Here is a 25,287-nt window from a genome sequence, read left to right on the forward strand (position 1 = left end):
GTGTGTGTGTGTGTGTGTGTGTGTGTGTAGACATTCCTAACCTATGAACTTCAGGGATCTCCCACCGAGACATGTCAGAGTTACCATAACATGCTAACGAGATCGACCAGTGACAAGCCGACGTGAAACGTCAATACATGTGCTTATGCCAGCCTTCGTAATCCCGCGAATAAATACAAAAAAAAAATAAATAAATCCCTTATGCATCGACAGACGGTCGACCAATCACGCTCCTGTGGTGCGATTACCGCTCTTCAAGGAAATCCTCCAGACAGTGACTAAACAAGTGTATACATAAAGCTTCGTCAACACGTATTCAGATTTCCTTAAACTCAGCCAAAAAAAAGAGAATGATAATAAAAAGCCGAAGACCTCACGTGACGCATGACGTCATTAGTGTTCGTGGTGCATCTACCAGTGTCATCATTGACGTCATCGGAGATAACATCCACTAAGTATCACAGGAGGACAAAAATCCTGTGATATTTGTTCGGGTGATCGCTCTAACGGGTTGATGATGATGGCGATGACGATGTCGAAGTGGTCGCGCTCATCGTTGATGTCAGACATCATCTCGCTAAAACGCTGATGTCTTCGGGATAACGCACTGATGTCAACTTGGTCACGCTCACATGTTGATGCCCACGTCATCAAGCTAACTCGTTGATGCTCATGTGGTATGAGATGAGAGGAAGGCTGTCGAGAGGACGAAGAGAATTATGGACAACATATGTTACTGTAGGACAAGCTTGGATGTTAGTAATAATAATAATGACAATAATAATAATAATGATAATAATAATAATAATAATAATAATAATAATAATAATAATAATAATAATTATAATAATGATAATGATAATGATAATAATAATGATAATAATAATAACATTGATAATGATAATAATAATAATACAACACTGATACCATCTAATATCTATAACTTTATCACCAAGTTAACCAATGTGGTCTGGTCACAAGAGTTTCTCCTTTTCGTCTTAAAATCTAATCTGTCTGCTTGTGGTATGGACAAGGCATTTCTGGTGGAATGCCACGAGTGAAGGCTACGTGGCTGGAAGTAATGGGAGGGTAAGTACAGAGCTTACAGTGGGGTGCACAATAGGAGGGTGACAGGTCGGCCCGAGTGGGCCCAGGAGGGCCTAAGAGGGGAGGGTCCGCGTCAGAACAACAACATTAACAGCATTAGCGTGATACACAAGGCAAGGATGCACACACACACACACACACACACACACACACACACACACACACACACACACACACGCTGCGTCAGGGTCCGTTTTAAGCACAAGACGTTATTAACCTTCGTAAAGGTACAAACATTACGGAGAGCGGAGGAGGTTCGGCAGGCGACAAATTAACCCACCGATCCTCCTCCTCCTCTTCCTCCTCACCACTGGTCTTCTTCGCCCAAATACTTAGGAGCAGGAATTCCACAGGCCTTCCACACACACACAACAACCCCTCCCAGCCTCGCGCCCTACCCTCGACCTCTTATGCAAGTTGTCTATGCGAAATTTGAGTACCTACAAAGGCCATATCAAAATGTCATCCCGGCAATTGCAAGGCATCGCGCCCCCCTGCAACCCAACACCGTCCGTGGAATGGTAATAATTAAGGGGCCCCATTAATAGTCTTCGGGCTCCTGCTGCTGCTGCTGCTGCTGTTAATACCACACCACCACCACCACCACCACACCACCACCAACGTCTCTACCACTCGCCGTCATTCACACTGTTGTCATTACCGTTACTATCACTACCAATACCGTTACTGGCGTTACCATGACAGTCATCACCAGCATTACTATCGAACCCTCATTGCCACCCAGCGCCAACCATCCGTCCAGACAACCCAAGGAGACTTCCATCAAATGTAAAACAAAAAACGGTTTTTTCCCTCTGCTGGATTTTTTCTTTTTATCAAGAATATTTGTGGCTCTGTAGCCAGCGACCACAAACACAAACCGCAGTGCTCCGTAATGAACCAATACATTCACGTTGTTCTGATCAACGGGAGTGAGTGTGGTTCCTGGCGAGAGTGTGTGGGTTCCGATCCAGGGGAGTGAGTGTGTGTGGGTTTCGATCCAACAGTGTGGTTTGGTTCCTAGTGAGTGTGTGTGGATTCCGATACACAGGAGTGTGTGTGGTTCCCGATGGGTGTGTGTGGGTTCCGATCTAGGGGTGTGTGTGTGTGTGGTTCCTGATGAGTGTGTGAGTTCTAATCCAGGGAAGTTTGAGGCTCCTTGATGAGTGGGTGGGTTTTGTGTGGGCGCCTGGCGCCTTCAGCTAGTGACTCATCCGTGGAGATGCTGCGTCTTGGAATGTGGCACCATTGATGCCCAGGATTAACATACGGGGTGTGAAGGAAAAGGGGAGGGTGTGGGTGGAAGGATGGCGTACTGTTGAGTGGAAGAGGCGTACATGGGTTGACATGTGGGCGGTGAGTAGATGGGTTGATAGCCAGTGGGCGGATGGATGGGTAAGGAATGAGTGGGTGGCTAGGCGGCACGGGAATGGGTAATGGGTATGTGAATAACCGTGTCATACGAAGATGGGTAGATAATCGGTGCGTAGAGTGGTGGGCAGTGCGTTAATGTGGAGCCGGGCGCTACGCGGTAGGGTGGGCGCGTTAACGAGTACCTGGGTGGGTGTTTGTGGGTGGGTTATGGAGTGGTTTGTAGGTGGTATATTGGGTGATGGTGGTTTATATAAATATCTGTGAACGGCAGTGTGGTCGTAAATGAAATGAGTTATGATGTGATTTGTGGCGGGTCGGGTGTGATGTCGCGAAAACAAGGTGGTCTGGGCTGTACTGTTGTGGTTGTGATGGGCTGGGACGTGGAGCCCGTGGGTGTAGCCGGGAGGAAATGATGCAATTATTGTGGGCAGAGGGACAGTTGTTCTTAGACCTGGTGTGTGCTGCGGCCGCTACTGTTGTGATTGTGAGAAAGGGAAAGTGTATTCGTGGTTGTGCTATGGGCACTGTGTTGGGGGCTTGGGTGGACTGGGAGTGTAGAGTCGTGTCGTTGCTATAGTGGGGGTTTGGGGCGTAGTTTCTGGTTGTGTAAGATTTATAGCGTGGCGTCGTGGTTGTGGTGGGTGGATCCAAGGCGCCCGTCGTTGTGGTTGTTGGCTGGTCAAGGCGTTATTGCGTTCCAACGCGGCATTCTCTGGGTTATAGCCGGTGGCTGTTGTGGGCTGGGGAGTTCTTTGTTGTAGCTGACCTACCACGTGGCGTTGACACTGTCTTACATACGATGATGCGGATTATCATACAGGGGGGTGTAGGGTGGGGTTGGGGGGGTTGGTGCAAGGAGTTGTGACTGTGGTAGAGCGTTGTGTGGGGGTGGTGGGGGGGGTGGTGCAAGGAGTTGTGACTGTGGTAGAGCGTTGTGTGGGGGTGGTGGGGGGGTAGGGTGGGGGCTATATTATGAAGTAGCGTTGGGGAGTGGCGTCGCAGGTTGTGGCGGGCTAGGGCGCCGTGTTATGGTTGTTGGGGTCGGGACGCAGCGTGGAGGAGAGGTGTCAGGTTCACAAGAGCGGAGTGCATATTATTATGGAAATTACTTAAGAGTAAAAAGATTAAGCAGATAGCAACAGGGAGACACAGGCAGGATGTACAAGTATATAAGGTGGGAGTGTTTAGTCAACGAACGAGATGAAAAGTAAGCCAACAGGAGATATAACAGGAGTTCATTAAAGTCAATTTGAAGAGAGAGAGAGAGAGAGAGAGAGAGAGAGAGAGAGAGAGAGAGAGAGAGAGAGAGAGAGAGAGAGAGAGAGAGAGAATAATAAGGAGAGGTGGTGGAAGAAAAAAGTTGGAGAAGAGAGCAGTGCAAGCTAGGAAAGAAAGGAACGAAGGAAGGAAGGAGAGAGAGAGAGAGAGAGAGAGAGAGAGAGAGAGAGAGAGAGAGAGAGAGAGAGAGAGAGAGAGAGAGAGAGAGAGAGAGAGAGACGAAGGGGAAGACCCAGCTTAAACTTATGCAGGAGGGATGGCTGGCATGTGACGATGGTCGGGGGTCGGCACTGTGAAAGACTCTTTGTTCCTCAGTTCACACACACATTGTTCTTCATCCATCACGTTCATTCCTCCTTTGATATGTGTCAGAAATGACTAAAAGGCAAAGGAACACAGTGCTACTGATTGTTCTGTCAATAACCTTTAGTTACGGCAAATTAAACCAGCTTTACCTCTCTCCTGAACTTGGTCAACATTTTGTTGACAATAGCAGAGTGTTATTAGCTGTCGACTTTGGATCTTAACAGGTGACAAAGAGGGCAACATTAAACATGCAAACCCCCCCCCCCCTTCCCACCCCCTCACTCCCCCCACCCACCCACCAACTAACATCATATTTCTTCTCCCCCTCCCCAGTTATCCACCCACACCCACCCTCTTTCTTGGCTAAGGGAGGGAAGGCGAGAGGGAGAGACAATGAACGGGTAAAGGCACAGACAGACAGGAGGAGGAGCGGAGGAGGAGGAGCGGAGGAGGAGGAGGAACGGAGGAGAAGCGGGAGGAGGAGGAGGAGCGGGAGGAGGAGGGGAGCAGTGGAATGACTCTATATAACAGTAAGAACTGCGGTTGATCACTTTAACCAGGCGCTAAACCAGACAGAAAATCGGAGCGATTCTTGAAACCCGAAACAAACCACAGAGGTCGTGACGTAGTTAGCTCTCTCTCTCTCTCTCTCTCTCTCTCTCTCTCTCTCTCTCTCTCTCTCTCTCTCTCTCTCTCTCTCTCTCTCTCTCTCTCATCAACCCCCCCCCTCCCCATGACCAGGATTATCGTCAAACGTAGCGACACATTCCCAGTATGGCCACAAATGGCCGCTTTGCCACTGTCATTACAAATTTCTCTCTCCATTATTTTTTCTTTCTACAACTCTCGTGGTGGGTTTTTACCAATAACGCCCCATCCCGGGCGCGGCAGATATATGGGCCTAACCACAGCCTACACACAACCACAACCTCAACCACTACACCAACAACCAATCACACGACGCGCTCCGATCCCATCACCACATCCGCCCATCAACTTATCAAACCAGTGACCCAATCAGGGATTATAGTGAAGAGCCAATCACAATCTTTCCTACAAATACATACTGTTAGGTCGGGCTCGAGCGGCTGATAGGTATCATTTTGACCTTACCTGGCACTAGTATCAACAGTGTACACGCCTGTTCAAGGATGAAGATTGTGTTTTGGCTTCGATTTCCTCCTGGTCACGGGGGCTTAGTACTGGGCCTTTATCAACGTCAACACAGAACCCTCTCAGGCTAACCAGCGAGTGAACCTCTCTCTCTCTCTCTCTCTCTCTCTCTCTCTCTCTCTCTCTCTCTCTCTCTCTCTCTCTCTCTCTCTCTCCCAGCGTCCTAGTACACTCCCTTCTCTTCCTTTCTCCTGGTATCCTCCCTCATTCTCTCTAATTTTATTCCCACTCTCTTTTTCATTCATTTCTCTTCTCTTTTTTTTTCAATCTCCCTTTTCATATTCTCGTTTTAGGAAAAAAAAAATATATAGCTTTTTCTTTCCCTCCCCCCCTTTTTTTTTCATGTATCATTACAACTGTACCACTACAAATGTTTCTCTTGAATTCATTATGTTATATATCATTTTGCCTCGTGTCGTCAGCGTAGCTACAGCAGCAATGGCCGGTGTCAGTACTCTAGCCTCGGTCAAACGCTTCAGTTTATCTATCATTCGAAGGCCAACCTACGTTATACCACCTATACCACCTCGCCCTCTCCACCACCACTCCCTCCACCACAGACGACGCGTTCTGGGACACCATCACTGCGGTGCTGTAGATGCCACAGATAAACCTTATCGTGTCTTCCTTCACCAGTTCCGATCTGAGTCTTTTTTCATTAAAATAAGGCAAGTTTCCCATTTTCTCCTCAACATAAGTCTTCCATTTTCTCCTAAACTCGTGGATTATTTGTCCTACTGCTATCATCAGCACAATGCTCCTCACGGATAACTTACCCATCACCACTCCTATAACCTCTATCACTACCATAGTTAACAGCAGCCTATCACCATCTACAACCGTAAACGTGAATATCCCTCACCAACAGATAGAACATGAGTACCAGGTACCCCCATCGCCCATCACAAGGACCACTAGCAACTAGTACCCCCTCAACTATTGACACTAGCACAACCCTACACACGGTAGCACCACCTACACCATTACAGGCAATACCATCATCACAATCATCACCATTACTACTACCATCACTACTATTACCACAATTCTACCATCATTAACCCAACCATCACCACTACTGTAATAACAACAATCACTAACAATGGCGCAACTTTCTGTATTACCATAACCAGATGACTCCAACACAACCAGCACCACAAGTATATCCCAACACCACCACTACCAGTACAACCAGCGCCACCAGTAAGGGCACCATCATCACCATCAGGCCAACCAACACCCCTTACATTACCACTGGTAAAACCACCACCACCACCACCACCGCCACTACAACCAACAGACCACCCAACACCACCACAACCACATCAACCAACACAGCCAGCACTACAACCAACACCTCCACCATCACCACCAGTAGAGCCAACAACACCACCACCATCACATCCAACACCACCATCTCTATCACCACCAGTACAACCAAAAAACACCACCATCACCACCACCAATACAACCAGCACCACAACCACCACCATAACAAGCACCACCACCACCACCAATAAAAACATCACCAGCAGAGCCACCACTGGGGTAGCGTGAGGACATGCGTGCCCTCGATGTAAGAATAGTCTTTCCAGATTAACGTGTTGGTCACATGCAAGCGCCCCGGCAGCACACACTCACTACAACACACCCAACCCAGCCTTCACTGAGGCCAGCCTAGACCTTCCTCAAACCTCCAACAACATCATTTTTCTCTCTTTTTTTCCCCCTCCACCACCAACTGGAAAACCTCGACTCCAATCTCCAACACTTGTCTATGAATACAAAAGACATCGCGTGAGGGAGAGACCCAAATTAAAGTCGTATGGTATGTTCCGTGCCGGCGGCCTTACATTAAAATATGATCATTGATTCAGAGTGTCCGGGTTGACTTGTTGCGTCTCTCCATTTGGAAGGTGCTCCCGACCCGCTCCCATTTTTTTTATTATTACCATCGTAAATTTCTACTTCCATATATAAATATATACTGATATACGCGCGCGCGCGCGCACACACACACACACACACACACACACACACACACACACACACACTCATACACATGGCGCCACTATACCATATTAATAGATTGGGTTCACGGCTGACGCGGTGAGGATCCGAGAGGAATTAGGTAGGACCTTCGCCGTCTCCCATTATTATCGACTTTCGGCCGACGCGGACGCACCCATGTTGGCACAATAGACGCCGAGGCAGTAATAGGCGAACAAAAGACGACACGACGGATCCGATCGCCTTACCGCCGCCGCTGCTCTCAGATACACGAGCCAATCAAAGCTATCCAGTGGCCTTACGAACGTTCACTGGTGCTTTATGATGCTCACTGTTATAGGTGAACCCCACAGATAATGCATCTCCTTAGGTTTGGCATTCATACAATCCGTAACACGCATCTATACACATATGTATCTTACAGGAAGGAAAATTTACGGACGCTATGAGCCATACTAGGTAAACCTTCCTTTCCTCACAAGGATTCAAAATATCAGAGTATTCAAAAAAGCGTTCCTGAAGAACTGCTGTAAACTGACTCAATATTTGGCTTATACGTTTCAGTGCCCTCGACAGGTACTGAAGCAAAACAAGAGTACTCGGGTAAACCACAGATAAACCCTTTACAGTCGCTCAGAGGGCGAGGGAGGGAGGAAGGGAGGGAGGAGGCCGCCCGCCCGAGCCCGCCCGCGCTCGCACTGTATGTGGTGGTGGACTGTCCTACATTCTGTCTCTTTCTTTTCTTTTTTTTTTTCTTTAACCTCTACACCGTGTAATTATAGTAAAGGAAGTCTGGCAACGGAAAGTGAACCAGATTCGTCAAAACCAAGGAAGTCGGGCCGTAATAGCAACAGATTTGTAATTTGTCAATGTCATTATCAAGCCCCATTGTCCGCGGGGGTTGCCCTTCGTGTAGGCAGACTCGTTCCACCTCCTAACCCTCCCCCCCGCCTCCCTCCCTCCCTCCTGATTTCCTCTCTTGGAATAGAAAAAAAGAAAAGGTCTATTACACAACCACGTGTGTGTGTGTGTGTGTGTGTGTGTGTGTGAAAGAGCCTTTCAATATTCGAGAGTTACGGGAGCAGAAGGTGTGTGTGTGAGAGAGAGAGAGAGAGAGAGAGAGAGAGAGAGAGAGAGAGAGAGAGAGAGGAGAGAGAGAGAGAGAGAGAGACCTGTGAAGTTCATCTGCCGTAAGATCTTATACTCCACATACAATATTAATGCGTCTTCAACTGTACGTACACTCTCCTTGTAACACAAGGAATATTACATATATATATATATATATATATATATATATATATATATATATATATATATATATATATATATATATATATACACACAACAGTTCGGAGAGTAAATAAGATTAGATCAGCGTAAGGAGAATGTATATGTAAAACTGCGTGTGTGTGTGTGTGTGTGTGTGTGTGTGTGTGTGTGTGTGTGTGTGTGTGTGTGTAAGAAGGGCGTATGCGGAGCGCGGGCCGCAGGTACAGAGCAAACACAGTGACTCAATATCCGACGGTTGCCAGCTACTGTGATGTATCGTGACGCTCGTCGGCTACATAATTACCTTTGTTCTTTTACACCGGCGCTTGTGTCATCTTCAGGTGCACAGGCAAGCAGGCAGGGGAGGGAGAGCACGGAGGGAGGGAGGGAGAACTCTTGCCCGCGTCTTGAACTTTACTGCATTCCTCATTAATGTGTTTATTTGGCTTGATCGAGGAGATTCTTCAGTCCGATAACCCTTTTTTGACCTCTCGAGCACGACGGTACGGCCCTTAAACGCACGAGAACACGACCCTCGAGCACGACAACACGACCCTTAAGCACGACAACACGACCCTTGAGCACGACGGTACGACCTTTGAGCATGACAGTACGAGCCTTGAGCACGACAGTACGACCCTTAAGCACGAGAACACGACCCTTAAGCACAACAACACGACCCTTAAGCACGACTGTACGACCTTTGAGCACGAAGGTACGAGCCTTGGTTATGATGGCTTTTGGCCTTTGACCCTGAGCCTTATGATAGTCAGTTCAAAGGCCATGACCTATTATACCCAAAAGGTCCTACTCTCGTCCTTAAAGGTCATATCGTCGTACTTAAAGGTCATATCGTCGTCCTTAAAGGTCGTGTCATCGTCCTTAAAGGTCGTATTGTCGTCCTTCAGGGTCGTATCGTCGTACTTAAAGGTCATATAGCCGTCCTTAAAGGTCGTATCGTCATTCTCAAGGGTCGTATCATCGTCCTTAAAGGTAATATCGTCGTCCTTAAACGTCGTGTCATCGTCCTTAAAGGTTGTATTGTCGTCCTTCAGGGTCGTATCGTCGTACTTAAAGGTCATATAGCCGTCTTTAAAGGTCGTATCGTCATTCTCAAGGGCCTATCGTCGTCCTTAAAGGTCGTATCGTCATTCTCAAGGGTCGTATCGTCGTCCTTAAAGGTCGTATCGTCGTGCTCAAAGGATTAACTGTACCATCCTACCTGAAGGCGAGGCCAAGACTTCACGTGTCATCTTGATTCTGGAAGATTCCTGTTCTCTAACGTTCTCTGCGTGGCTGTGATATAACAAGAGAACAAAAATGAATGTTCAAATTCAACCCGAGCGAATAATATACCCAGATTAGAAATAAAAAAAAGACACTGAAAACAACGAAAAAGAAAGAGAAGAGAACCAGGAGTTAAAACAGAGTTACGAAGATCTCGGCGGTTTACGCACAAATTATCGCTCAATCGTTCCTATCAAACAGTGGGATTCAACAGTGGATTTGCATACTGAGGTGCCAACCGCTGCGGGCTCAGGAATTGATACGTCCCAACCTGACAGATACTGTTATGATGGCCAGCGCTCTCTCCACACCTTATCCATTTCCGTTTTAATATGACTTGGGATCTACGACTGCGCCTTGTGTGTGTGTGACGCAAACCAACCCAACGTATAAAACGGGCTGTGTTTAGACTACACTAGCGACAACGAATGAGGGACCTTGTACCTTTAGATCTGTGCCTTAGACGTCCTCAACTTGTACGACCGTTAAATAGAATTAACGTATTTCCAACACCAGAGGAACAGATTTCCAATATTCCCAGGGAATCAAAGACCATTCAAGCACGGCTTCAAAATCTTATTGATGGCTTTAATAAAGGAGGGCCCAACAAAAGCCCACGTGGGGCTCGTCCTGCAGATGCACTCGTGTTGAGTTATTGCTAATGGGATCTCTATTGATTGCAAAATTATAGGCGTGAGCTTCCGTCAATGTGGAGTGGCCCAATAGCTCTCCAGAGATGCCCACAAAAGAGCTTAAATCCTGCAAGTCATGGGTGTTAATTCGAATCAGCTGGAACGATCTCTCCCATTCAGATGATGGTAGTTCATAAGGGATTGTGATTTGTCATCTCGGGTAGTTCAGGGAAATGTTTTACAACCATTCGTCTTGTTGTAAATAACAAAAAAAAAAAAAAGACGGATGGAAAGCATTCTTTTGTGATCTCTATATCATAACAACATCACACTCAACGTGGTATGAACATCCACCAATACGATCCACGAGACAAAAAAAAAAAACGATCAAAATCCCCTGAAGACGATGCTGTAGACGGCATCTGAACCCTTAAGACAAACCGACTCCGTGACGAGCGCCTCCATTTCCCCCTTTGTTAGACGCCGATCAAGGACAATGATTCGCGGGATGTATTGTGTAGAAGGCCCTGTTTACCCAACACCAGTAGCGTCGCGCATCAATGGCTTCCTGATGGACTTGGCCGGCTCGCTGAATATTAAGCAGGACCTCCCGAGTGGCCGCCCCAGGATGAAAGGTAGTCGGTGGGGGGAGACACGGAGGAACGTCCCGCCAGGACCACTGGTGATTGTGGGACTGGGTCAGCTGGGAGGGCACAGGCAGGCACGTACTATACACACGGGAAGATAGCAGGTACGCGGTGCCACAGGCCGAGGGGAAGAGAGGTAGGAAGGGATGAGGAGTGACACTGACGGATGATGATGGCATAGGTACTATATTGAGAGAGAGAGAGAGAGAGAGAGAGAGAGAGAGAGAGAGAGAGGGAGAGAGAGAGAATAGGGAGTGTCTGAGACTGAGGGAGATACTGTGCACCAATAGGAAGACGTTTAGCATCGTCTCACGAGACAAAGGAGAAGGGTGAGGCGCACCGTAGAAGGATCGGAAGGCAGAAGCAAGGAGAGAGGGGTGAGAGATTCCTCACATTCATAAGAGGATCTTATGTTTGGATTGGTCGAGGAAGCGTTGATTTATAGTGGTGGAGGCGCCGCAGGACGGGGGTCGGGAAGGAGTACCACTTGGGGGATTCAGCCACCTGGGACGCGAAGGTGAAAGACTGGGTCACCAACCACTACGTGAACTTGTTGCAGGTGTTTTCATGTCCACTTATGTGGTTCAAAATCTCTGTCGTCCTCTTAAGTGTACTTCGATCATGGAATGATACGAAAACTGCCCTTTTTTTCTCCTTAAAATTATCGAAGACTTAACTAAATTGGTCCACTATGTTTTCTTTTTACTTCCCAAACTCGCCACACTCCACAACTTCAAGAGGTCACTCATTGCACACCTGTGTAACTAACGAGTGTGTAGTTGATATAATCATATCTGTACACTAGGGAAAGTTGTTTCTCATTAGCTGATCTCGTGTACTCCAAAAAAAATGAATTAATAATATCAATGTTTTTAAAAGAAATACACACACACACACACACACACACACACACACACACACACACACAGTGAAATAAACCAACAAGTGTAGTATACCTCCCTGTACTGGACAAATAGGTGATGACAGTAATTCCACACAAACGCAGACACATACTGATGCTTTCCCCATTCCCTTGCGGTAAAAGCACCGTGAACAGGCAGCCACACGGAATGACATTACAGTAGACAAAGAGTGTAGCAACTTCCTGAAGAACACACACATGTACGAAGTCGCGCTAACTGTGTGGTTGTTGCCATCTGTTGCAGGAACATACGGGAAGGAGGGCTAGGGACAGAGGGTCTGGCCATGCCCCCACGTACGCTGCAGAGCTTCCTGGTCGAGAGGCCAAAGATAGAACACGATCTCAAAATCCCAACGTCGGAGTTCGGTAAGCAGTTTCACGATGTCTATGGTAAGTATCCGCTTCTATTTCCCTCTCTTATTTTTCGGTGTTTTGGTTCTATTCATTTCATTCACTGTTCTTACGGTAGTTGGTGAAGGTGAAGCGACACAGCTCTGCCTTACATGGGTGTCATATGGTTTGCATTCCTTTATTTGCTTGCTAAGACTGTACGTTAAAGCAATGAGAATCTATATATTTTTTTATGCTTGTAGGTGTAACTGGTGACTGGCGTTGACCTGAAATTGGACCTTTCTTTTGTGCGTGTTATTCGCGTCGATATTGGCTGCATGTATGCTTTTTATCTTATTTTTTGTTCTCTCTCTCTTTTTCTCTTCCTTGACCATGTACGTTCTTTTGGGGGTTAATTTATATATGATATATGAACATACCTATTATGTCTATATATATATGTACATATATAGATAATGAAGTATATATATATCGTATATATGCAAGTCGTGTTCAACGAGGTTGCACGGAGACTGACGACACACTGATCATCATGTTATACCGTCACTGATAGAGCTGTAAATAATGTTTTATGGAAGGAAATCATACGGTGAATACCAGACGAGGGAGGATGGTCCTGTGGCGTTGCCCGTCGGAGGCCAGGCCCGCCTGCCCTCCAGCTGGCCTCAGTAGTAACGACCTGCATCTCCTCCTTGCAGGGCCGCTGCCCCCCATGGGCCACACACCCCTCCATCCTCCAATGAGGCCACATCTACCCCCACCCCTGCCACCAGCACCCATGGCCTCCTCTCTCCAGCCCCTGGCGCCACACCCTCCAGGGACACCGCTCCACCACCTGTTCGGGGAAGAATGGCGACGATCGCTGGAGAGGACGGCACAGGAGCGGCATCACCTCAACTCAGGTGGGTGTCATCATCCTCCGCCTGCTACCCCGTTCAGCTCCTCATCAAGGTCGGTCAAGTTAGGAGGTACTTGTTAAACCAAGGCATTGTGGAAGGTGCTACAAACAAATATATGCAATAGATGACACGTTGGTGAATGCAAAGAGTTAGGAATGTCTGCAGGTACGACGGGAGGAGGTTGAGTGGTTCTCGGTGAAAGTGGGACCGATCCAAGAATGTGTGATGTCACCATGGTTGTTTAATCTGTTTATGGACGTGGTGGAGAGGGAGGTAAATGTAAGGGTCTTAGACTGAGAGGTGGAATTACGGAAAGTCGTGTGTGTGTGTGTGTGTGTGTGTGTGTGTGTGTGTGTGTGTGTGTGTGTGTGTGTAAACCCGATATCAAATGTGAACAAAAGTAAAGTAATAGGGTGCAGCAAATGAGCGAGGCATGATGGTTTTCATGTAGATGTGAACGGGGACGACCTGCAGGGGAGTGGAGAGTTTTAGGTATCTGGAACCAGACAAGGATGGAACCATGGGGACTGAAATGAGTCATAAGGTGAAAGAGGGATGCAGCAAACAGCGTATATGGAAGGACTGGTCAGTATCTCGTAGGGCAAACAGGAAGAGGTTGGGCACGTTGGAAAGGAAATCCCCGAAGACAATTTGTAGGGTAATGCCGGTCGATCTGGTAAGAGTGACAGCGTGGATGAAGGTGTAGTAGTAGAAAGTATGTACATTTTGATTTACAGGGGTGATTAGGGAATGCCGATATGGTTTGGACAAATGGAGAGGATGAGCGAAGATACTGTGGACTGAGAGGATCTGTTAGACAAAAGCTGGGGGGAGCAAAGAAGGAGATGGAAGATGGAGTGAGTGAATAAAGGCTTTCATAAGGTACCGGGATCTTAACATTCGTGAGGGTTAGAGGCGAGCACGGAACAGAATGAACTGGGTCAATATGGTACATAGAGGGGGACGTGCTGTCAATGGGGTGAGCTAAGGAGTATGAAATAGTCAAAGTAAACATCGGAGGAGTCTGTTGGGCCGGGCTGTGCATGAGAGGATTTAGTTTTGAGATATCATATACAACAGGTTGAGAGAGAGAGAGAGAGAGAGAGAGAGAGAGAGAGAGAGAGAGAGAGAGAGAGAGAGAGAGAGAGAGAGTGTGTGTGTGTATGTGCCATTCTTTGCAAGTCGATTACGTACCTCGCTAAAGCAGCAGAGGCACCCCAGCTCAGGCTAGGGCGTCTCACTGTGTGTGGATATAACCAAGATGAGAAGAGAGGAGAGGTAGGTAGTACGTTCGAGGAAAGAAACTTGGATGTTCTGGCTCTCAGTGAAACTACGATCAAGGGTGAAGAGGATGAATGGTTTGGAAATTTCTAACTACGACTTGGATGTGGATAGGGAGCTGTGGTTTTGATGCATGACACACACGACTTTTAGAGAATGAATGTGAGCGGATGCGGCCTTTCTTCGTCCGCTCCTGGCGCTACCACGCTAACGCGGGGAAATGGCAATCAAGTATGAAAGAAAATAAACATTACATGTAATCTCTTATGATTTAAGCACATCACTGCTGCTCGTAAAATCAAAAACCAAACACTGTTCACTGTGATGGGATCATTTACCGGTGCCATATGCCACTCCTCCTCCCGAGTAATGATGATGCCCCTTGCGTCACCCCTCCCGCAGGTCAGATGTCCCCCGACAGTGGCGGGGGTGCGGTCGAGCGGTCGGACTCTCGGGACTCTCCCCTTGGCGACGTCAGCATGAAGAGTCCCTCATCTCTCGTCAACGGTTTCCCCAACGAGACGAAAAGTCCCTTCCAGTCCAGAGATGACCGGTCGCCCTTCAAGGAGGATATGCCGCTAGCCTTCAAGTTCGAGGATCGCATCACAGGAGAGTCACTAATTCCCAAGGGCGATCCCATGGAGGCCCGGCTGCAGGAGATTTTAAGGTAAGCCAATGTGTTCGTGTGTGTGTGTGTGTGTGTGTGTGTGTGTGTGTGTGTGTGTGTGTGTGTGTGTGTGTGTGTGTGCATATATCTGTCAGATTCTCTTTCCTGTTATATATCATCCCCTAATCTTTTTAGCGCCTCATTATTCAATTACTTACAAGTGAGGGAAAGACATATCTGTTCCTGGAAAATGTCATACGATAACCTCCCAGTGGTATATGAGGTGCTACAGAACCACCTGCAACCCCCACAGCTGACGCCTGGCCCCGTCTTCCTCCACAGGTTCAACATGGAGAAGTTCTGCCAACAGAATCTCGACACGCTCACCTTGGCACGGCGGGTGCGAGAACTCCTCTCCATTCACAACATCGGCCAGAGGCTCTTTGCAAAATACGTACTTGGCCTCTCACAAGTGAGTTCAGACCGGTTCGGACCCGATTCCCTTTAATGGCTCTAGATTGTCATCATTAACTTTCCATGACGGGTTCGCATACTGGTTAAGACCGCCGTGTGAAACTTGGAACCATGATTTCATCACTGATAAATGATGGCAGAAAAATAGTATTCTTTTTTTCACGTTTTTTTTTTATATGCTGATTTCATAGCTTATTGGTTTACTGAATATGGCATAGCCTGTCGGCACAAGGGGGTTTTATATGAGCGGATGAAAGTATTACTTTGTATACCTCAACACTGTTGTTGTTCTTGCCCCTTCTACTCAGCACGTAACCCTTCAAATCGATTTCAATGTGATCTAGTCGTCGGCCAAATTGCATTTCTTCTTCCTTCTATCTCAACGAAACATTCAGTTCACTATTTGCTATCTGCTACTCTACACCATCACCTTGTACTTTCTTTCAACTTGATCTGATATCCAGAGTGCAATTCTTTTTCCTTCTATCTCAAGGCAACAAGCCAAGTCAGTCCATCATTTTCAATCTATTATTGTCAAACGATTCTACCCCAACCCATCTGCTAATCTTCCCCATCCGTTTGCCTGTCTTCTGTGCAATATTCTCCCTCACTCTTCCTTGCCCTTTCCGTCTAATCTGTACTGTCAATTTCTTTCCGCTCTCTGTATACTGTGTCGTGACTCGTGTTGGTATCTGCATCCTCAGGGGACAGTGTCTGAGCTGTTGTCGAAGCCAAAGAGCTGGGACAAGCTGACGGAGAAGGGACGCGACTCCTACCGAAAAATGCACGCCTGGGCCACCGACGACAACGCCGTCTACCTCCTCAAGTCACTCATTCCCAAAAAAGGTGAGTACCGAAAAGCACTGGAGTCTGTAGAATGTTGGGGGAGGTGGGGGGAGGAGGATTTCTGTTGTGGGGGGAGGGGGGTATCAAGTGAAGTATCATAGTGGGAGGTTGCATGGGGGGAGAGGTTATATCTTTTTTCTGGTTCGAGAGGGGATTAGAATATAGTAGTTAGGAGAGATGGACAGGATTCTAGCTCAAAAAAAGTGTGCAGAGTCTTTCAGCAGCGTTAGGTGGATGTGGGTCTTGGTGCGGAGTTGCCTGTGATGATGATAACGCAAGAGGAGAGCCAAAGGCGTGGCGTTTTTCTTTTTTCTTTTCTCATTAACTGTGCGAGGTTCCTGGGGGATTACTGACGGGGGAGGGAAGGAAGCAGGAAGGGTGGTTATCTGTCGTTGGTGTATGGTAATATACGAGACCGGAGAGACCATGTGGGATCGGGTTCAGGGGCGCTTTTGTACGGATCCTTTTGAGAGCCTATATAGAGGTGCAGGCGAGGCCTAGCCTCAACCGCTGGCGGAGGGAACCGCGCCTGCACTGGATCGACTCGTGTAGAGCCATCGTAACGCCACAGACGAGGGACTCTCGCCTCTTCCCTTACTACAATACTTCTGAAACAAAACTACGACGTGGTGTCAAGATAAGGAATCCCTGACAGTTTAAATAGGCATTTTGGAAGCCGGGGAAGAACAAATGGCAGATTTGGTCCCGAGAGAGAGATCACACACATGCGCGTCTTAGAACCCACACCAGAGATGACATGGGCGATAATTAACTAATTCGAGGTGGCATATCAAGAGCATGTCTCATCACTCACACACATACACACACAAACACACGCACGAGGACAGACAGTAACACACACACACAGACACACATACACACCGGACCAGATACAAACAAAGAGCTGCACATAAAAACTGGAGGTTAAAGACTTGGTTGGTGCAGGATTTCCGCGTCATTGCAACTTGGTCGACTCATTTGTCCAATCCAGAACTTCGTCTGATGACCCAAATTACAAGGCACGAGGAAAATAAGTTACATTAACATACCCGGCTCAGCAAGCTGCTGCCGCCGCCTTGCCATGTTCCACACACACACACACACACACATACACATTCTTTTTTTTTTAAAATTCCTCATTTTCTACACATATTTCTACATCAAATTATCACTGGAATTTCATACTGCTCTGCGTAATGCACTGTCAAGTCGTTCACCGTCGGTCTGGGAGGTCTGACCAAGACGGGGAGAGAGAGAGAGAGAGAGAGAGAGAGAGAGAGAGAGAGAGAGAGAGAGAGAGAGAGAGAGAGAGAGAGCTGTAACACAGAAATGAGTTTTCAGTGTCCTCACTCAAGCAAGGGTTGAGCCGACGGTTCTCACGGGTGGGCTATACCCCATTTTCTCTACGTTTCCCCGTGTTCTTCGACCAGTTTCTTTTAACAAAGCGCACAACAGTCATTCCGATTCAAGAAAGGCGATAAACATCTCGCTCTCGTAAGGATGCGACGGCAATGCGTTCTCTAGACTCCTTCAGGAGTTGGCGAGGCAGGAGTATGGAGGGAGGGGGAGAGGGGGGAGAGGGAATGCCCCCCCCCCCCCCCCGCGTTTTGAGTATGCAGGACTCGAACGCGGGACTACATCACCACCACGTCGAAAACTTCACGAAAAAAAAAAAAAATACCTCCCGAAAATAAATCATCGTTTCTGCAATTTTTTGTCCAACAGTCGGAACATGCAGGCGGCTGAACCACCCCCTCCCCACCACCCCTCCCCCCCTCCCCCCCACGACAAAGACAAATTAAAGCCAAAGTTGCAATGACATGCAATGAACGTTGCAATTTAAGGAGTCCCCGCTGTGTCAGCAAGGCTTCAAAATAACACTTGTTTCATTCTCATGATGGTAGAGCGAGGTGGTTTCCCGCCCCTCTCACCCCCATGCTACAAGTCAACAACTGGGCGTCAGTTACAACAGAATTCTATATGAAATATTTACGAACGTTTATAAACGTTAGTAGGTATTTGTGAACGTGAGTAGGTCTTTATACATTATCACTAATAAATAAGAAGCTCTCAGACATGTCGTTGCCTGTAATTTGTGTATTAACCGCGTGGAAGACCACTAATTCTTATCTCAGTTTCTGGGAGAATACTGAAGCTATATCCGTGCATATAGGGGATATATGTGTGTGTGTGTGTATATATATATATATATATATATATATATATATATATATATATATATATATATATATATATATATTGAACTCAAGCTATAATTTTGGTCGAGTCTCCGGTCATGGGGGTGGTGTGGGGGAGGGGGACTCTCGTTTTCTGTTGGGTTGGGGCCTGCACCTGTAAGGAAGTTTCGGGATCAAAGTCGCGTTCAGGAAGATGTGTCCTTTTTTTTCTTTTTCTCTCTCTCTCTCTTTTTTTTATAGAAAAAAATTTAGGGCCGACGTGGTACCGTGCATGTCCGAAGGGCGCACATAACAAATTTCATAATTGTAAGCCTGTGGTTAGCTGCGCAATTCGGCTGTATGGTTTATGAGGTCGACTCCCACTCGAGAAGTAGCCAGAAATATTTTTATGGACTTGCAATATGAGATGCAATACAGAAACTATGCAAAGTAGAGTTCGGCTGTTGTTATATGAGTTGCACATGCATTTTACATGAGGCGCCGACAAAGTTATGGACTTATTACCATATAAGGCAAGGGAATTAGCACGTAAAACAAATAACTATATCAAAAGTCTGGGAACCGGAGCATTCACAGACGCGCACTCGGGGTAAGGCGTAACACACACACACACACACACACACAAGACCAGAAGAAGGAGGAGGAGGAGGAGTGGGAGGTGGCGTTTGGGGGCCGAGCTGAAGTGCCCGCACCACGTTGCTTGTCGATGACCAAATGGCTCAGGATTTAGTCTGGATTTTTGGCACGCGTCATCAATAGGCCTCTCTCTCTCTCTCTCTCTCTCTCTCTCTCTCTCTCTCTCTCTCTCTCTCTCTCTCTCTCTCTCTCTCCCCCAATTAACGCGTCGTTGTTTTCGATCTGGTTATGTGATTTGAATTCCTCCTTTCCCCCCTTCCCCTCCCCACTCCCTTATTAATGGTTATGCTGGCGTCGTCCACAGACGAGAAAGAGGAGCCAAGGGGGGGGGGGGTGTGTTGGGCGTGGGGGAGGATGATGATGGGGGGAGGTCGTCTCGTTTGATGGTGTTTGTTCAAGCAGCCTCAGCACAATAGTCACTGTTGCAATTTTTCTTTCTTCTTTTTTTTGACGTGTGTAGCTGTTCACTTGAACTCTCCGCTATGTTTTCAGAGGCAAACAAATATACATTTGAAGGTCTGCTTAAATCAAACGCCTTCGCCATGAGAGAGAGAGGAAAAAAAAGAACCCAAACAAAATAGTACTTTATATTTGAGAAAATATTGACCGACAAGTTTGGTCCAATTACGAGTGTGCAGTATAATTAGGGTTAATGAATGAAACCTTCAGCGTTTACATACAAATGAACCGATACGTGACGAAGTGTACACTGAACCGTCTCGCTCAGTATTCTACGTCGTGGTTTTTACTGCCGCATCAAAGCCGCTTTTATAAGCAGTTGTCCGAGTTTGTTAAAAGGGCTCATTTTCGACTAATTACAACCTTCTCGCCGGGGTCTAATGACTGCCATACATCATCTCATTATCAACTCGACCGAGACGGTCTTCAGTGGCATGCTTACCTCATTTGCATATGGGCAGTATTGAGGTAATTACGGCCGCGCTTACCAACTCTACGGGCAAGAGTTCCTTGTGCCTACCATCCCCTCCAAGTCTCTCCGCGGGGCAGTAATGTGCTAAGTGAAGTCCCCCAGCTCTGAGGGATAATGTGCCTCAGATACACAGGGAGTAAGGACTACTGCAGGAGCGGTCACGGGAGTGGTCGTTACGACGGTGAGGTTGCGTGAGGACGCAGGAGGAGGAGGAGGAGGAGGAGGAGAAGGTAGGCAGAGCATGACGGTCGTGGTAGACACACACTCCGGCTGAGGGGTGTGACTGTGTGAGGAAGGACGGCGGTGGGTGTCGAAGAAGGTCAGGTCAAGATGGTAAGGCACGGCGCGCGGTGCGCTTGTCCTCAAACACACACGGCGCACGCCATCCACCGCTGGGGCGTCACGAATCACACGCACAGACGTTGTCAAGAAAGGTGTGGTCTTATGTGGCTGATAGCTCATCAAACGTCCCTCATGGATGTGCACGTGGAAGCCATGTAACAGAAGTCGTGATGGTCTATAAAGAGGTTATCTGCAAGATAAAGCCAGTTGACAGAAGACATGATTGTCTGCGGCGAGGTCATCTGCTGGAAGATAGCAAATGTTATCATGGGAAAGCCCAGATGGCAGAGTAAGTGTTGGTCTATGACAAGGTTATCTGATGGAAGACAGCAAGATATATAAGGATAGCCATGTAACCCAAGACCTGATGGTTTATGGCGAAGTGATTTGTTGGAGGTCAGTAAAAGATCATGAGAAAGCCAGATATAATAGAAGACTTGATGGTGTATGACGAGGTTATCTGCTGGATGTCCTTCATTCCTAATCTGTACAGACAGAGAGAGAGTATAGTACAGCAGAAGGCTCCTTCGCGAATGCATCATGTATCCCACATCCATTAGTATACAATGACTCGTCTAGACGTGATGTCAAAATAAAGACAGGAGCCTTTTGTTTAAATCTACATTCGTTTTAATATCTTAACTTTATAACTGCATACACTTGCATACAAGCTGTGACGTATATACAACTGTGTGAGAATGTATATGATGTATCTAATACAATTTATAACAATACATCAAGACAACGAGTTGGTGGAGAGATCGGAGAGGGAGGAACTGGCGCTGAGGGGTTTTGGATGGAATGAACCCCCAGACAGCGTGACTATAGGGATGGCTAGCGTGAGGGTGGAGACGACCCCCAGCCAGGATGACTACAGGGAGTCTAGCGTGAGGGTGTAGACGACCCCCAGCGGGGCGCAGGGAGCCGCCTGAGCGTGACTAGGGAGCTTATGGCCGGAAGCTGGCCAAACAAAGGTGGCCAGCAGCAGCCACCGCAGCCTGAATGATGAAACGTAAAAGAGTTCTCAATTTCCTGTTGGGTGATTTGTGAAGGTTCTGCCTGATCATAACTGATTATCATAGACGGGGACGGGTGGTGGAGAGGGGAGCTGGGAGGGTTGTGGGGAAGTCGACGATGGGAGAGAGGAGTTTGGAAGGGACAGTGGGGAGGAAAAGGCGGGAGTTTGTAGGGTGACTGGGGAGATGCAGCACGGAGGATAGGGATGACACCAAGGGATTGTCGGACGGGGACTGTGTGGAGGAAGTACTGAGAGGTTGTAAGTAGGAGGGCTTGGAAGTACGAGAAAGATGAGCGAGAGGGAGGCAGGCTGAGATGGAGGATAAGAGGGAGGAAGAAGAACGGGTGGGTAAGGGATGTAAATGGCTTGGTAATGGTAGGGATGGGTGAGTGATACGTAAGAGTGGGCTGAAGAGGAAGAAGGGGTGACTGAGTGATGACTCAGAGCAGACGGGTAAAGGAAGCGGGAGATGAACAGCAGAAATACAGGAATGGATAGAGGATTGTGGGGATGGCTGGTAATGACAAGTAAGAGAGGGATAGAGGGTAAGGGGTGAGAGAGTAGATAGACTGTTTGTAGGACGGGTACTAAGAGGGAGTAAGGATAATGACGAGGGGCTAGGGCGAAGTAGATGGCCTTGCCCTCCTTACCATCCAGTTAAGATAAAAACAAATGGGTTGTTGGGTCTCGTTAACAAGAAATGGTAGCAGCGCACGGGGAGAGGAATACAGTTAATGAGAAGCGAGGGGATGGGCGAGTCGGTGGATAGGAAAGAGAAGGGGCAATGTTAAGGTGTGTGGAGCCACTCCCAGTGGGCCAACACTGGACGCGGCAGCGATCGCTGGTTCTAGCATAGTTCTGAGACCAGCCATTAAAGGAAAAGAAATCCCTCAACAAATCTAGTCAGATTTTATCTATCCCTTTTACCTACCCAGACTCAGGTGTAGCTGCGTTTGGGTATCTAGACCCACTGTTCTCGAATACAATTCACTTCCTTAGAAATTAATATTTCTTTCAAAATCAACTTAGTTCGGATCAAGGAAGGGTCACTAGATTAAATCTGGGAAAGTGGTGTTTGATATGAGAATTACAATTCTTACGAAATACGTGATACCCAAACCTTATCATATTCATTAATTCCCTCTCCAGCGTCGGAGAACTTCCATTCGCCAGCTCTGGTGCCATAAACCGCCAGGAGGCACTGGTGAAGTGCCTGAGGGCGGCAGGTCCACTCAAATGGTGCTGACGCGTTCGTGCGATCGCCGGGGGTTAGTTTCTGGTGGTGGTGGTGGTGGTGGTGGTGGAGGACGAGGTGTGGCAGGTGGGGAAAGGCGTTGAGTTGGGGTTGGTGACGGGGTGCGTGGTGAAGGTATAGGTTTAAACGGCTTTGGCGGAGGTGGGATAGGTTGTATAGGGGATAAAGGTGTGAGCGGGGCTAACAGGGAGCTTCAAGCGCTAGTGTGTGGTGGTTAACGTTCAACTAGAACTAACGTCTCGTTGATCAGTCGACAATACATTAACGCGGAGACCATGAGCTTTACCTCATCGCTGAATAAACAAACCTCCAAACAGAACAGACAGAACATTTACGTTTGCTTCAAAAGAAGAAAGAAAAAAAAAAGAACCGCAGTCATAAATCAAAACATTTATTTATTCAACTAATCAAAACAGATTGGAAGGCGAAAATGCAGAGCCAACCAACTCAACACATTGCAAAGAAATACAAGAAAGGCTGAGCTGTCGGCATGGACGAGGAACGGGAGGATTGTTTACGATGGCCTTGAGAGGCGGGGCGATCTCCTGACCAATAGCCCGCGTCAAAGCTACACAAACGTGAGAACTCTTAACAAAGGCCCTAATGAAGTAGGCTAGAGTGAGCAGGAAATACCATTCGTCAAAGTGAGAGAGGGGCATCTTGAGGGAGGCCTCTTTCCCGCCTCCTGATTGGCCAGAGTATTTCCGCGAGGGGGCCCAATAAGGCGTCGATGTGCAACTGGAGATTAACGCGAAGGAGAGAGAGAGAGAGAGAGAGAGAGAGAGAGAGAGAGAGAGAGAGAGAGAGAGAGAGAGAGAGAGAGAGAGAGAGAGAGAGATCGTCTGGAACTTTTACTTGTTTAGAAGAGATGCGATCGTCGACTCGGTGCCCATACACACATTCACTCCACACTCCAATGTGTCAAAGCTCCAGGGTGTATCTCCGTCATGCTCTTCCCATACCTCGATTTAGCACAAGAGTTTCATGCCCTCCAGTTGGGGTGGAGGGGACAGCCAGTGGCATAGTAGCATATCAGTTACATTCTTTTAATACGAGACAAAATTCATTCTTTTTTTTTTTTTTTTGCTTTACTTTCATGTGACATTTATTCCTGAAACGTTATGACATCTGCCAGGTCGATGAACAGCTATTTCCTCATCTGTAACATTAGCCTCAGCTTTGATTTCGTAGTTACATTTTCCTTTCCCCACTTCCCATTTCTTTCCATTATTCATGTCTTCTTCTCATGTTGATTTCTTCCTTATATAAATCCATCTAAAGTCAGCATCTCAAACTCAAACGTCCTCCTCCTCCTTCCATTCTTTTATCTTCATCTCCTTTTGTCGTCCTCTTCTTCTCTTTCACTTCCCTCTCTGCGTCCTTTTCGGCAACCATTAGTCGTAGGTAATCAACCAGCGGCGTGACTCTCACTCGTCATTACGTTGCCTCCTACACCCAATCACCCACCACCCTCCTCTCTCACCTTTCCCTCTGCTGCACTACCCTCCACTTCCCACTCTTGCCCTTTCTTCATAGACTCTCCTCCTGGCCCCATCTCACCTCACACTCCCTCAAACGCCACGTCCCCTCGTACCCGTCCTCTTATCAGGGGAGGGGCACCTGGGGTCAACTTGCCCCAGGTCCCCTTCGCTCGGGGAGCCCCCGGAAGTCCCAGACGCAGTGTGTGTGTGTGTGTGTGAGAGAGAGAGAGAGAGAGAGAGAGAGAGAGAGAGAGAGAGAGAGAGAGAGAGAGAGAGAGAGAGAGAGAGAGAGTTATATATGAACTTAAGAGTAGAAGACAGACGACCCCGCCCTCTCTTCATTTGGGAAGGGGGAGGACCTGCTTGCTCTGGACGGCCCTGTTTATTACTCTCTCCTCTTATCTATCCTCACACCCCGTCTTGCGTCTTTTCGTCCTTCCTCGCACTTTCCTTTCTTTCTTCCTTCTCTTTGTACCAACTTACAGTCCCTCTCCACGGTTCATCATCCAATGCCATCTTTATTTCACCTCTCACCTCGTCATACCACTCCTTCACCTCCCTTCGTCACTCCATTCGGACTCCCATCCTCTTGTGTGATTTCTTCTCTACTCTATTCATTCCTTCCTCTTATCTATTTCCTCTCATATTACTCCCTCATCCTCCAAACATCCACTGACTTTTCACGTCTCCCCGAGACCCACTCAGCGACTCTTCACTCACCCTTGGCTTCCAATGACTGACTCAACACTTCTCGTTAACGCCCACTGACTAACTCTGCACTTCCTTCTAACACCCACCGTCTCTCCACGTCTCTTGATTGACTCTTCAGTTCACCCTAATACCCACTGACTGCCCCTCCGCTTCCCTCTAATACCCAATGACTGCCCCTCCGCTTCCCTCTAATACCCAATGACTGCCCCTCCGCTTCCCTCTAATACCCACTGACTGCCCCTCCGCTTC

General features: G+C 47.6%; 1 protein-coding gene across 1 annotated transcript in view; it reads left to right on the forward strand.

Annotated features, from left to right (window-relative positions):
* ct (homeobox protein, cut) overlaps nt 1-25,287 on the forward strand; it is a 676,428-nt gene that overhangs the window by 488,536 nt on the left and 162,605 nt on the right. Inside the window, 5 exon segments of the mRNA XM_071675796.1 lie at nt 12,253-12,398; nt 13,058-13,261; nt 14,942-15,206; nt 15,489-15,618; nt 16,325-16,466. Of these exon segments, the coding sequence (XP_071531897.1) occupies nt 12,253-12,398; nt 13,058-13,261; nt 14,942-15,206; nt 15,489-15,618; nt 16,325-16,466 (887 nt within the window).

The sequence above is a fragment of the Panulirus ornatus genome, chromosome 21 (genome assembly GCF_036320965.1).
Source record: "Panulirus ornatus isolate Po-2019 chromosome 21, ASM3632096v1, whole genome shotgun sequence".
Taxonomy (NCBI): domain Eukaryota; kingdom Metazoa; phylum Arthropoda; class Malacostraca; order Decapoda; family Palinuridae; genus Panulirus; species Panulirus ornatus.